This window comes from Vicugna pacos, chromosome 15 (genome assembly GCF_048564905.1).
Source record: "Vicugna pacos chromosome 15, VicPac4, whole genome shotgun sequence".
Taxonomy (NCBI): domain Eukaryota; kingdom Metazoa; phylum Chordata; class Mammalia; order Artiodactyla; family Camelidae; genus Vicugna; species Vicugna pacos.
Window position 1 is genome coordinate 6,097,560 of NC_133001.1, and position 15,820 is coordinate 6,113,379.

Sequence of the window (15,820 nt, forward strand, 5' to 3'; positions counted from 1 at the left end):
CACTGTCCAGGGGGCTTCAACACAACCGAGGGGACAGGTGTGTGGGGGGTCAGGTCTGATAGGGAGAAGAGAGGAGCAGGAGAAACAAATCGTTAAAACCTAGTGAATTCCCCTAAGAAAACATTTCTTCCTCCTTCCCTTCTGGAGGCTCCTTGGTTGGTGTGGGAAGTAGTGAGGAGTTGGTGAGGAGAGAGGGGAAGAGGAGATGGTGTCAAGGAACTTTCCTCCATTCTCCCCTCTCCTCCCCACCAACTTGGAGCTCACCAGGGCTGGGAGGGAAGTGGCTGAGAGCTCACGGGCACCCCCTCGGCACCCGAGAGGGAGCCCACAGCTGTGGGAGGGGCTGCCACTGCTGCCGCCGCTGCTGCTGCTGCTGCCGCCGCTGCTGCCATTGGACACACTTCACCTGTACCTGGTGGGTGCGGGGGTCCCCCTCAGCAGGTGGGCTGTGGCTGGGGGGCGTCTCCTGGGACAGGGGGGCGGCCCCCCCCAGATGGGTCTGCATGTGGCCGGCCAGCTGGGCAGGGGTCTTGCAGTGCACGCTGCACAGCTTGCACAAGATGCGGTCAGCCCGCGGGGCCTGGAGCCCATGGTCCTTCACCGCGTGGATGCGCAGGTATGCTGCCGTGGTGAAGCCTTTGTTGCAGAGCTCACAGACATGGTGAGGGCCCTGGCTGTGCACCTTCATGTGGTCCGAAATATAAGCCGAGCTCAACATCTTGCCACACACATGACATGGCACCTTCTCCTCGTGTCGTACTGTGTGGGCCCGCAGTCGATCCTTCGTAGCAAAAGCTGCCTCACATTTCTCACATTTGAAGGGCCGTTCTGTTGAGTGCACTTGTCTGACGTGACTGTTGAGGTGACCCGGCCTGGAGAAGCTCTTGCCACAGTGGGAGCAGTTGTAGGGCTTGTGCACAGCGCCGTCATGTGAGCGCACGTGGTAGCTCATGCGGTCCTTGCGCTTGAAGCGCTGCTGGCACACCGGGCACTGGTAGGGCTTCACGTCCGAATGCGACAGCTTATGTCGGTTCAGGTGGTAGACGTCGCGGAAGGCCTTGCCGCACATCTCGCAGGCGTGGTTCTTCCGGATGCACTTTCCCGAGGCGGTCGTGGTCACCACGCCACCGGCGGCCACTGCGGCCGCTCCGCCGCCGGCACCCGCTTCTCCCCCTCCCCCGCCGGCTCCACTCAGCTGGGGCACGCTCAGGAGGCTCAGGGGCACCATTGTGGGCATCTTCATAGCACCCGAGGGGACCCGGCCGGCTTTGGCTCCTGTGTGGATGGCCTCGTGCCTCCGGAGATTGTAGCCGTTCTTGAACTCCTTGGCGCACAGGGCGCAAATGTAGGGCCCCTTGCTCTTTGTCTTCTTCTCCAAGGCAGATGCAACCGGGGCCACGGCGACCGTCGAAGTTGGGGCTACGACGGCGGTGGCCGCGGCTGCGGCGATGGTGGAGGCAGAAACTGGGGGCGCGGCCTCCGCGGCGGGCGCCGACACCGGCGGGGGCGGCGGAGGGGGCGCCGGGGGCTGCTTCAGAGCCGCTGTGTCCACAGTGGAGGCGGCGGCCGGGGGCGCAGCAGCAACGGCGGCGGCGGCGGCAGCAGCGGCGGCCGCAGCCGCGGCCGCGGCGGACACCTGGGCGGCGGCGAGAACCGGGAGCAAGTCCACCTGGAGGGGCTTGGCCGCCGGGGCCTGGGGCGTGGGTGGGGGCGCCGGCGCGGCCTGGAATGGACTCTGGGCGCAGCCCAGGGAGGCAAAGAAGCGGGACTGGAGCTCAGCCCCGACCTGCAGGGGGTTCTGGGAGTGACCCTGAGGTGGCGGGAAGTTCATGAGGCCGCCCACTCCCCGGGAGTCCAGGCCCAGCACGGGGAAGTGGGGGGCCAGCAGCGTGCAAGGGAACACGGGGAACATGGCCTCGGCCACGGCGGGGCCCCCGGGACTCAGCGGGGGCCGGGGACGCGGGCCCGGGCGGCGGCGGCTGCGGCGGCCTGGTGAATGTTAATAGGTATAATCACAACAAACATTCTTTGGGGTCGTAAATAATTTTTAAGAGCGTGAAAGGCTCCTGAGACCAACCTGTTTGAAAACAGCTGTACTGGAGAATATGCTCCAGGAGAAAATCAAAGGGCCTGGAAAGCGGGACTCCAGCACAAGGAAGACGAGAGTGAAGCCCATGGCGACAGCTTCACTAGTTTTCTCTTGTGATGTAACAAATTACCACAAATGCAGCAGCTTAAAACAACACAAGTTTATTACCTCACAGCTCAGGCACAGCACAGTTTACCTGGTTCTTTGCTGAGAGTCTCACAAAGTCAAAATCAAGACGTGAGAGGGCGCACTCCTTTCTGGAGGCCCTAGGGATGATTCTGCTTCCAACCTGATTGAGGTTGTTGGCAGAATTCTGTTCCTCTGGTTGTGGGACTGAGGTCCCTGACTCCTTGGGCTTGGTGTCAGCGTCTAGGCTACCCCCAGAAGTTCAAGTCCTTCTCATTCTTCAAATCTCCCTGTCCTCCCCTTCGGCCTCATCTTTCCTGTCATATCTCTCTGACCAACTTTCTGCCTCCCTCTTCTGCTTTAAGGGCACATATGGTTACACTGGGCCCACAAGGTGATCTCCCTATTTTGAGGTCAGCTCATTAGTGACCGTAATAGCATCTGCAAAGTCCCCCACGGTAGTACCATGACTGAGTATTTGCTTGAATAAATAGTAGATTGGCATCTTGGGGAACATCTTTACAATTCTGTCTACCACAACAGAAAAAGAAAATTTCCAGATGACAGCAGTAGCTGGACTAGGGCCCAAGCAGTCCAGATTGCAGCCAGCAGACAGAGGAAAATTAAATTAAATTAAATTAAATTAAATTCAAAAGTTAAAATAACAAAATAAACAGATAGGTTTGAGCATATGACAAATTTTCCCTAAAGACATGGTACAAAAATGTTAGATTATTTAGATAAACTTAGCAAGAAGCTCGTAGAAACCAAGACAAATGATAAATCAATGTGCTTCTCACTACAGAACAAAATGAGAAATTTTTTTAAAGGCGGCTCTGCAATCCCTGGCCTGAAATGTGAGCCAGTGGGTGTGGGCCAGGACTGGCTGCTGGATCTCAGTCTTTCACAAACAAACCCAGGGACAGGACTGGGGCTGACTGCCCAGAGGCAGCCTCAGAAGACTGGAGTGTGGTGCAGGCTGTGGGTTGGAATGTGTGCAGAACAGAACAGCCCAGAACCCCCATTAAAACACACACACACACACACACACACACACACACACACACACAACTGCTGGTACACAACAATGCAGCCAGGCCACAGCCGCTAACCCAGAGAACATTGCTTGGCACCACTGTTGGCTCACATTCTCACGAGAAGAGGGGGGGTTCAGAAATAGCCATCTTTTCCACACAATCACTGGTTTGCAGCTCCCTGGAGGAGGTGGAGCTGAAACCTGAATCCATACCCAGAGATGCCTCAACTTCATGGGCAGGACTGAGGTTTGATTCCAGCCCCAAGCAGCAGTGGTGGATTTGCTCCATTGGAGCCTTTGTGGATGTGCACTTCTAAGATGAACGAATGTATTTCTGGTACGTGATGGGGATGAGTTTGGCATTAACAGTGGGACTGTGTACCATATGCTAATGCAGAGCTGGGGTCTGCGCTAAATCTGTGTCCCACCATGGATCCAGGTGTGAGGCTGCATGCATGCTATGCTGGGTCCTAGTGCTTAACATTGGCAGATCTTCGCTGGTGGCTCTGTGGGTGCAGAACCTAGGGGGCTACCAGAGTGGGTTGCCAATGTTCCCATGGCTGAGGCAGGGACAAGGGCAGTGTCAACAAAGAGTACTTGTAATAAACCTTAGCAATGTTTTCCCAGACAATAGAAATAAAAGCAAAAATTAACAAATTGGACCTAATTAAACTTATAAGCTTTTGCACAGCAAAGGATACCATAAGCAAAGCAAAAAGACAACCTATGGAATTGGAGAAAATATTTGCAAATGATGTAACTGATAAGGGCTTAATTTCAGAATATGTAAACAGCTCATACAGCTTAATAACAACAACAAAAAAAAACAACCTAATCCAAAAATGTGCAGAAGACCTAAACAAGCAATTCTCCAATGAAGATATAAAAATGGCCAATAGGCACATGAAAAAACGCTCAGTGTCACTAACTATCAGAGAAATGCAAATTAAGACTACAATGAGATATCACCTCACAACAGTCAGAAAGGCCATCATCCAAATGGTCATGCACAATAAATGCTGGGAGGGTGTGGAGAAAAGGGAACCCTCCTACACTGCTGGTGGGAAGGCAGTTTGGTGCAGCCATTATGGAAAACAGTATGGAGATTCCTCAAAAAACTAAAAACAGACTCAGCCTATGATCCAGCAATCCCACTCTTGGGCGTATATCCGGAGGGAACTCTAATTCAAAAAGATACATGCATCCCAGTGTTCATAGCAGCACTATTTACAATAGCCAAGGCAAAGAAACAACCTAAATGTCCATCAACAGATGACTGGATAAAGCAGTTGTGGTATATTTATATAATGGAATACTACTCAGCCATAAGAAAGAATAAAATAATGCCATTTGTAACAACATGAATAGACCAAGAGATTGTCATTCTAAGTGAAGTAAGCTGGAAAGAAAATGAAAAATACCATATGATATCACTCATATGTGGAATCTAAAAAAAAAAAAGAAAACACTAATGAACTTATCTACAAAACAGAAATAGACTCACAGACATAGTAAAAGGAAAAAAAACATGGTTACCGGGGGAAAGAGGGTGGGAAGGAATAAACTGGGAGCTTGAGATTTACAGGTGCTAACCACGATATATAAAACAGATAAACAACAGGCTTCTTTTGTATAGCACAGGGAACTATATCCAGTATCTTGTAGTAACCTATAATGAAAAAGAATATAAAAATGAATGTATGTATATACATGTATGATTGATATATTATGATGTACACCAGAAATTGACACGTTGTCATTGACTGCACTTCAATTAAAAAAAAAGAAGGCCCAATCATCCTGAACCTCTTGGCCATGGAATAATTTCTGCACACTCCTAATAATGTAAACACTGACTTAACAACAAGCAAAATATCTAAAGATGGTGAGGGTGAAAGAAGGGTAAGAGGTATTTAAGGTGTTGAAATAACAACTCGAGAAATATCTAACTATGATGTGAGTGAAAGATGGGCGGTGGTTAAGGAAGGCGATGGATAAATTTAAAATGGCAGTATAAATCTATTGCTTAGAAATATGGAATTAAATAATAAAGAGGAAACTAGAAGAGCTGAAGGTGGCTGTCTCTGAGGAGCATGACTGGGAAGGGAGTGGGTAAGGCATGGCTGTTTCTCATTATAAACCTTCAGCAGAGTGCCCGGCGTTCTCTCCCTGCTCTGCATGTACGCTGTCCGTTTCCCATCTTCTCATCACTCTTCTCTGCCCTGCTCCGAGCCTCATAAGGCTGACCGTGTTGCTCCTTTGCCCCTGGGTGCTGGTTGAATTCAGCCACTGAGAGGCACTGCAGAGATAAAAGTTTGGAAAGAGGAAGGGATTTCCTGCAATGTGGCAACCTCCCTGCCCTGGGGGGATGTGTCCGGGCAGGGGATGCATTTCTCCTCCAAGCTCCAGCTCTCACCAGCTCTTGTGCAATATTCCCTCCTCTTACGCCTTGAGATCCAGGAATGAGAACAGCTGCTCAATGTCCCTTTTTGTGAATCTTAAACCCACTCAAACCTCTGAAAAGTGTCCCCTTACTAAAGTCTCCTGAATTTCTTGAGTGTTTTAGTTTTCTGCCAGGACCCTGACAGATAAAAGTATTACACTGCATGACTTTTTAAAATTTTGTACATGCCCAAATTATATTCTAAAAAAACCCTGATGGCCCATTTTCTTTAAAAATGTCAAAATCATGAATAACAATGTCTGAATATCTGATACAGATTTAAAAAGATTTAAAAAAAGGCATTATTATTTTTTATCTAGAAAACTAGATAAAAGGAGGTATCCTGGATTGCATCTGGATAAGAAAAAATTATGAGAATTACTTTAAAAGCCATTATTGAGATGGACAATTGACAGAATTTTTTAAAATCCAGACATTTGATAATAGCACTGTAACAAAGTTAAATTTCCTGATTTTTATCTTTGTCTCATGGTTAATTAAGTGAGTGAATGCCCTTGTTCTTAGAAAATAGTTTCTGTAGTATTTAGGAGTTCAGGGGCATCATGTCTGTAATTTGCCCTTAAATAGTTTTTTTTTAATTTTTTTTTTTACATTTTTTATTGATTCATAATCATTTTACAGTGTTGTGTCAAATTCCAGTGTTCAGCACAATTTTTCAGTCATTCATGGACATATACACACTCATTGTCACATTTTTTTCTCTGTGATTTATCATAACATTTTGTGTATATTTCCCTGTGCTATACAGTGTAATCTTGTTTATCTTTTCTACAATTTTGAAATCCCAGTCTATCCCTTCCCACCCTCTACCCCTCCCCCGTAACCACAAGTCTGTATTCTCTGTCCATGAGTCTATTTCTATCCTGTATTTATGCTTTGTTTTTGTTTGTTTGTTTTTGTTTTTTAGATTCCACATATGAGCGATCTCATATGGTATTTTTCTTTCTCTTTCTGGCTTACTTCACTTAGAATGACATTCTCTAGGAGCATCCATGTTGCTGCAAATGGCATTATGTTGTCGGTTTTTATGGCTGAGTAGTATTCCATTGTATAAATATACCACCTCTTCTTTATCCAGTCACCTGTTGATGGACATTTAGGCTGTTTCCATGTTTTGGCTATTGTAAATAGTGCTGCTATGAACATTGGGGTGCAGGTGTCATCCTGAAGTAGATTTCCTTCTGGGTACAAGCCCAGGAGTGGGATTCCTGGGTCATATGGTAAGTCTATTCCTAGTCTTTTGAGGAATCTCCACACTGTTTTCCATAGTGGGTGCACTGCCCTTAAATAGTTGAGAGTAAAAATTATATAATAATAATATATATATTAAAGAGTGATAAAGAAAATAAGAATCTAGATGAAAGCAGTATGAGGGTTCTTGGTACTAGACTTACAACTTAAGTTTGAAATTATTTCAAAATGTAAAGTTTTTAAAAAGTTATATGAGTTATTTTGACAAAAGAGAAATAATTTGATACTCGTACATGAACAGATCAATGAAACAGAACAGAGAATCCATAAATACATATGTCTGTGAATGGAAAATATTGCTGGCCACATCAGTAAACAAAGAATTCTGCGACCATCAAGTCATCGGCTGCTACCGCTACCCCCATGACAGTGAGTGGAGGGAACTCAGGATGCAGACAAGTAGGTAGCCTACCTCTGCAGCCACCCCAGCAGTGCCCCCTGAGGGAACTCAGAATGTGGAAGAGCAGGACACTGGCCCTAGATAGCCAGGTGCATATCAAAGGAATGATTTCAATGAGCCCAGACCTTTGCACCTTCCCAGTACATAGAAAAGCACTAAGTTCCTTAACTCGAGATGTCTGGTTTTCTTTAATTAACAGTAATCCTTAGAGGTTCCAATTACCTGGTCATTCTTGTAAATCCTCGTGCATCCTGGCTTCTACTTTGCCACACTGGAACTGCCTCTTAAAGACATCTGAGATGCTGTGTCCTGGGCTCGAGTCCTCAGAAAATCTACCGAATGAAACGTAACACTCAGCTTTTAGGTTGTGCATTTTATTTCAGTCAACATATCCCCGCATGTATAGAATTTAATACATTAAAAGGGTGGCATCTCAAAGCATCATGTGCTGAGGGTAGGAGTGGGGAAGGTTTATTTTTTCAAATGATATATGAAAAACTAAATAGCCATCCAGAAAAGAAGTAACATTGGCTCCCTATGTCACTCTATAGGCCAAATTAAATTCCAGATGGATAAAAAGCTTAAGCACTGAAAGAAAACTTTAAAATACTAGAAAAAGAAAAACCACGAGCGAGTAGGAGATTAGCGGGACCACCTCTGTAGGAGTCAAAGTCCCCACACACGTGCGCATCTGGTCCTTCTGCAGGGGCTGCCGTCTCCTGACTAGCCCTGGCCCATCCTGTGACTGGACCTTTATGTAGAGAATTAATGGTGCAAAGATGGGAGGGGGCAGGGGTGGCGGCAGCTGGACAGAATTTGTTGATAAGGGGTAGTGGTGACAGCAGCAAGCAGCCCTGACTGAGGCTGAGGGAAGGGCACAGCTGAGGAGTCCCTGCTCCGAGGACAGCTGAGGTGTCCTCACCAGACCTGCCCTGTGGGGGCATCTGGCTGTGCTGCTGGGTGCCCAGCTTCCCGTTCCTCCTGCCCACTTGCCAAGCCTGATTCTCCTGCTTACAGCCTACTGCCCGCTCCCTCCTGCTACTGATTCTAAGAGCTACTTGACATTGAATTCCTTCCCTGTTGAAAATCAACCATGGCTCATTTCTATTGCTTACCACTTAGAAGGCTAACCATACACACACACTCACACACACACACTCACGTATATTCGTTTTTACATAAATGGTATGTGTATGTCTAGATATCTATATTGATATCTAATTGATAAATGACATATATGCCATTATATGGCTTGTTTTTTTTTCCTCTTTTGCCTTAAAATTATACATGTATAAATATGAAAACCCTTACAGAAGGCTGGCAGGCTAACAGCACACTGCTAAGTTACCTATGGGGACAGGGAGCTTAGTGGTGGAGCTTAACTCAAGGGAACTTCCACTTTTTAATCTATCTTCTGTGTTAAATTTTTTATAGTTATTATAGATTCACAGGGTACTTTTCAAAATAAGAAATATTTTACCACAATTTATTTTCAAACAAATCTTTTACTTGTTTTACTCGAGAGCCCAAGTGGGGAGGGTGGGCATGAAGCAGGCAGACCTGGTCCCCAGCCTCGTGAAGCTGGCTGTCTCCTGGGAAACCGGGACTGGGAAATAAGCACTGATTCAAGAGAGGGGGCCCTGTGATGAGGAGAGACGGGGCGTGTGGGAGCACAGGGCAAGGGCACCGAGCCTCACCTACAGGGTGGCCTGGAAAAGTTTCTCAGCCTTAGACTTAAAAAACGAGTAGGACTCAGGAGGCAAATGAGGGAGTGGAGAATGAGTGGGAAAGTATAGCTGGTGGAGGAAACAGCCCCTGCCAAGCCAGAGCCCACGGCTCCCACGGGAAACCCGGAGTGGCTGGAGCACGAGGAGGCGGGGAGGAGAAATGAGCACAGAGAGACAGGCCAGGTCCCATCAGAGACCTTGCAAAGTCTTATTAAGCGTCTGGACTTTATCCTAGAGGGAAACACGGATCCGTAGAGGACAGAGGCAGAAAGGCTGAGGGACTCGCCTTTAACATGATCAGCTAATCAGCATTTCCTGCTCCAGACTGTATCACTGTATCAGCTGGGAAGTATGACTTTTTTTTTTCATATAGACTTAATTTTTTTTAGAGCCATTTCAGGTTTACAGCAGACTTGAGCAGAAAATATAGAATTTGCACATAGCCCTCCCCACCCTCACATATATACTCCCCTGCCCTCAACATCCATCCCTCATCAGTTGGTACAATCGATGAGCCAACGTGGGCACATTATTATGGGAAGTATGACATTCTTATTCTCATTGTCTCATAACTGCAACATTTTTTCTCACCTTTTAGAAAACTGGGTGGTGTTTTCCTAGTGGCAAGAAGGAAGACCATGCACCCATCTGTCCCCGCTTGTGGCTCTTGGCTCTCATCGCCAACTTTAATAGACACTTCCCTCCAGGGCTGACATACCATCATTCCTAAACCACTAGCTATACAGAATGATGAGAACCAAACCCAGAAACAGCCCAGCCCTTTCCGGAAGTTTAGTGTGGAGGGATCCCCTTGTGAAGCCCTCCCTGGGCAAGTCCGTTCAGCCACACTAGGCCCTGCAGGGCCGGGGCTGCATCTGAGAACATTAGCACATACCCCCATTGACACCTTCACTGGCCCTTGCTAATAACACACGCTGACCTACTGGCACCGGCTGGCACATTCACCCTCCCCTCCCTGCCTCCCAGTGCCACCGTCATTGCAGGTCTGCTCTTGTCTTTTGCCCAAACATCTGCTTTCAGGCCACAGTCTCTCTTATGCCCTGAGCTCGAGGGTTTTCCATGACAGTGAGCTCTGCTGGGAATTCTATCTCTGTTTCTGTCACGGCTGATGCTTTCTCTACTAGGACACAAGTTCTGACTTACAGCAGTTTTGTAAACTGCTTTGTGAAATCACTGATTCATGTCACTTGCAATTAGGAATGATAGTTAGAAGAAAACCAACTTAGCTTCTTGCTTTTGGCATGCACCTAGTGCCAGTGGCACGAGAAGGATCCAGAAATTGTCCCTAAGATTCCATCCAGCACTCATCTGGCATAAGACCAAAGCTCCGAAGGCACGTAAGAAATACAATCACCCACTGTTTTGAAATAGAGTCTTACAGTTGTTTATTCTGAAATCACACATTTCCTTTTTTTTTTTTTTTTTGCATCAACAGTCACTTTATTTTGGGGGGAGAATCTCATTATTTTTTAAAAAACATCTTTATTGTGATATAATTCCTGTAATAAACTACACATATTTCAGACGTACAATGTGATGAGTTTTGATAGATGTATGGATACACCAATGAAACCACCACCACAATGAAGATAGCTAACATTTCCATCACTCCCCAAGAGGTGTAAATTTTTAATTCCCAATTTATCGCTCCCCACCTCCTTTACCTCCCGTAAGTTTTTTCTTTATGTCTATGAGCCTGTGAAATCACGCATTTCTTTAAAATGAATTGAGAGTCCTTAGTGAACTTTTTATCTTTTTGTAATTTAAAAACCCAAACATTGATCTCTGCTTCACGACACTCTGGTGTGACATTCCTGACATGAGAACAGATGGTTTCTACAACTCTCACTGCCCTGCTGCTCCCAGGTCAGTCTCTATTTTTTTTTTAATTGAAGCACAATTGATTTACAATATTATATTAGCTTCAGTGTACAGTATAATGATTCAGTATTTTTACAGATTATACTCCAGTAAAAGTTAATACAAAATAACAGCCATAATTCCCTGTGCTGTACAATAGACCCTTGTTGCTCACCTACTTTATACATAGTGGTTTGTATATGTTAATGCCATAGCCCTGATTTGCCCCTCCACCCTTCCATGTCCCCTCTGGTAACCACTGGCTTGTTTTCTATGTCTGTGATTCTGTTTCTGTTTTGCATATACATTCATTTGTATTACTTTTTTAGATTCCACATGCAATACAGTATTTGTCTTTGTCTGACTTTTTTCACTAAGCATAATATTCTGCAAAAGGCAGAATTTCCTTCTTCTTCGCGGCTGAGTGTATTGTGTTGGGAACGTTAATTGGTGCAGCCACAGTGGAAAACAGTATGGAGGTTCCTCACAAAACTACAAAATAGAACTAGCATATGAGCAGCAACCCCACATCTGGTATATATCTGGAAAAAACAAAAACAATAATTAGAAAAGATACATGTACCGCAACGTTCATAGCAGCACCATTTACAACAGCCAAGGTAGGGAAGTAACCCAAGTGCCCATCAACAGATGAATGGTCAGTTTCTACTTATCTTCTTCCATAAGGTAGGGATGTGCCCATTATCGGCTCACCAAGAAAACACTGTGAGCTTACAGGCATAGACATATTTTTCTAAAGCATGTCTTTCTCTGTTCACTGTACTAGACTCTATTAGGCGGTGGGGAGTGAAAGGGACACGTTGTCTGTCTTGGGTGAAAGCTCTCCAGCATCCCCCAAGAGGTCCTTCACCGTGGCATTGTAAACTCAGTAAGTGTGCCTCAAACTAAGAAACTTGGGATTGTCAGCGCATCCAAAGGAACCTTTTTCTCAGAAGCAAACTCTCATTAACCAGACTTAATGTCTGATGGGCAGATAAGTCTCCATTTATGTTGTTTCCTTTATGTGTGTCTGGCAGAGTCCTCTTTTCTTATTTAGAGCTTGTATTATCACAGTCCAGCCACGCTCAGAATAGAAAGGACTTCAGCGCTCAGTAAGCATCACTGAAGGCACACGCTGGAGGTGACAGAAGCTCTAACAGCAAAGCTCAATGCAGGCTCAGTGCTGTGTGCCCAGCATGGTCCTGAGGGCTGTGCTAGCATCATCGCATTATGACCCTCACAATAACCTTACGGAGGAGTGATCCTTATTAGCATCAAGGCTTAGAAATGTTAATGTGCCCACAGTCCCATAGTTAAAAGTTACAAAGATGAGACGCTGTGGCTGAGATTTCAAGATGGCCACCAAAATCTGTCCATCACTTGACCATAACAATAGAGTTGGAGCTAGGCACATGGCCCCTAGCCAGAAGCAGTAATTCCCACTGTCCTTGCAACTAGATATGGCCAGTTGACTAAATATGGGTAAATGAGATTTGAACCAAAGTAATGTACACAACTTCTGGGTCCTCTCCAACCTAAAAGATGAGCCCCTTGTTCTACTAACACTCTCTTTCCCTTCCTGTGAGCTGGAACTCAACTTGGAGACCACCTAGCTCTGATCTACAGTTGTTCTGTCAAATAACCACTAGACACCTGTGGTTTATTTAAATTTAAATTAAGTAAAATTAAAAATTTAGTTCCTCAGCCACACTTCAACTGCTAGCCACATGTGGCTGATGACTATCATATTGTAACACTACAGATGTAGAAACTTTCCATCATCACGGGAAGTTCTACTGGGCAGTACTATGCAATAGGTAAGGAACAACAGAGCAATAAGATGGCAGGAGCCCGGATTCCAGCATGACCCCACAGAACACAGCTGCCCTGCTCGTCTATACCAGTTGAATTGTTACACGGAGGAGAAATAAACTTCTACTTGATTTAAGTCAATGTATTTTGGAGCATATATGTTACAGCAAATTAGCTTGAACCCTAATACAGAAAACGAGGAATATCACTGCCAGGCAACTCAGCGCAACAGCCAGAGAGCAGTAGGTCTCTCCCACCTGCCCCAGGGCTTCCACTGTCTTGAGACTGGACATTTGTGTTTTGGTTTTTTAGACCTGGTCCAGGATGTCTCGCACCCTTGACCTGTGCAGATCACCTTCTCCTCATTCTACACCTCCCTCTCTCTGCCCCACGTTGGAGATTGTAGCTATCTGACACATTGAAAAATTTATAGAATTCTATAAATATGGGCATAATGTAGCCTGCAGATTCTCCCAAATGTGACCAAATCACCTTGTTTCTCTCCTGCATCATTTCCTATAGAAAGTTTACTTTTTTTAATTGAAGTATAATCGGTTACAATGTGTCCGTTTCTGGTGTACAGCATAATGTCCCAGTCATACATATATATACATGTATTTGTTTTCCTATTCTTTTTCATTAAGGTTATTACAAGATATTGAACATAGTTCTCTGTGCTATACAAAAGATATTTGTTTTTTTATGTATTTTTACATATAGTGGTTAACATTTGCAAATCTCAAACTCTCAAATTCATCCTTTCCCATTCCCTTTCCCCTGGTACCCATAAGACTGTTTACTATGTCTGTGAGTCTGTTTCTGTTTTGTAGTTGAGTTCATTAGTGTCCTCTTTTTTCTTTTTTTCTGTTTTTTTTAGATCCCACATATGAGTGATATCATATGGAATTTTTCTTTCCCTTTCTGGCTTACTTCACTTAGAATGACAATCTCCAGGTCCATTCATGTTGCTGCAAATGGCATTATTTTATTCTTTTGTATTGCTGAGTGGTATTCCATTGTGTGTTTGTATGTATATGTATATGTGTGTGTGTGTGTGTGTACACCACAACTTCTTTATCCAGTCATCTGTGGATGGACATTTAGGTTGCTTCCATGTCTTGGCTATTGGATACAGTGCTGCTATGAACATTGGGGTGCAGGTGTCAGAAGTTTACTTTTAATCTGTGTGTGTTCTGGCTATACGTAATTTTCCAAGAACACATGCCTTGCTCATGTCCTTTTCTCAGCCCTTGCTTGGCGAGTGAGTAATCTACAATGCAGAGCAACTCTTACAAGGAGTGAAATACTCCCTATGCACATGGCCACCACATCCTCCTGTTTCCCTGTAATGATGCAGCATGGACAGACAACTCATGGCCAGAAGTGGCCCTATTCATTCATAAAGAGAAATCACTGTCACAGTGAGTGGAAATAGTCCAAATTCCCATGATCTGCACCTTCTTTCTCTGGGGCAGAGCTCCCTGGGAAGTCAAGTCAGCATCAAATCATTGTTTGGGGATTGTTGGCTCAGAACAAAGGGAGCCAGATATATGATTCCAGGGTTTGAAGACACCTGAATAGGACAGTCTGTCATGTCTGGTCAATGGGACCACAGTATTCAGAGGCACTGGCTCAAGTTACCCTACCTTGGAGGGTGGGCCCTAACAACATGTCTCTGGGACACTTTCTACACTTTCAGAGACAAGAGGAAAGGAGGCAGGGCAGAACCACTAAAGGAATGACGCAACAGTTGAGGACAGGACACACCGGTTAGAACCAAGGTGGAGGAAGATTAGACTTCCAGTAGACCTTGAGCTCGTGGCACAGCCACGGGTGCCATGACAGCTCCTAGGCTGACCATAAAAGGTCTGAAAGTGGGCAGGGGGCCTGATTCCTGGAAATCCCTGCCCCTTCCCCAACATAGTTGGAGTAATCCTTCTACTCATTAGCATATGAAATTCCAGAGCCCATAACACCTAACAACTCTGCACCTTGTGGTCGCTCTCTCTCCTGCCCTCTGAAATGGCCTGCACTTTGTCTGTGGAGTGTGTGTCTACCTTTACTTTAAACTAAACACCCTCACACCTCTTGGCTTTTCTCCCTCTTGCTTTCTGAGATGACCCACATTCTGCCTATGGAGTGTGTATCTCCTAAGCTGTTTTCCCTTCTGAGTGAGAGGACCACTCTGTCTGTGGAGTGTGCATCTCTCTAAATAAACTTGCTTTCACTTTATCAGGCCTTGCTCTTGAATTCTTTCCTGCATGAGGCAAGAGCCTCCGACAACATCACGACTGACCAGTGCCCCCTACTGACTGGCACGTTCTTCCAGATGTTTAATCAGCTCTAGTTGAATCTGGGAGCAACTCAGCCTCTGAATTCAGCTTGACTTTGAGGTTCCATTTTCAGAGGGCAATCTTCCTACCCCTTATTTCCAAATTCCTGGGGAAAACACGGCATAGTTAACATACTGGATCATATTATTATGAGCAAAGGGCTTTGATTCTGGGATACTGAGCAGAGCTTCACACTTGTTTCCTCTGCGTTGCACAAAATTTGCCCAGCAGGGACAACACATTTCTGAAGTTCAGGGAGCCTGCAGTGAAAGGGAAGTAAGACTTTTGAATATAACACTCAATCTAACTCTTGGAGAGAGCCTGGGACGCTCCTAGGCCAGAATCCATAGAAAAAGTCTGTCATTTCTCAGAAAACTCAGAGGAAATTCCTAAAATTGTTACAGCCTTAACCTGATTTGGCAGAACAGAGCATTTCCACCAAGTGGTGGTCTAAGGGGGGGAGGGGGGCACCTCCATCAAGGGCTTGGGGAGCCAGTCTCCCTCTGCTGGTTATGGCCCAGAAATGCAGGAGCCTCTAAATTCCGAGGCTACCTGCAGGCTTTATGCCAGCAGGTCAGGACCACTTCTTACCAGGACAATGGCTACTTTATTAATGATGAATCAGTTCCACAGACACGATGAAGGGCCCCTGAGCCAGGCACTATGTATCGTGAGGATTGGATAGACAAGGAGGGTTGATA

At 45.6% G+C, this 15,820-nt stretch overlaps 1 protein-coding gene across 1 annotated transcript; it reads right to left on the reverse strand.

Annotated features, from left to right (window-relative positions):
* Nucleotides 1–287: 287 nt before the first annotated feature.
* LOC140685642 (myc-associated zinc finger protein-like) lies at nt 288–1,912 on the reverse strand. The gene is given in 2 exon segments (XM_072937528.1): nt 288–481; nt 484–1,912. Coding segments are annotated over 2 exon segments (1,476 nt in total). The 3' UTR covers nt 288–434.
* Nucleotides 1,913–15,820: the final 13,908 nt, after the last annotated feature.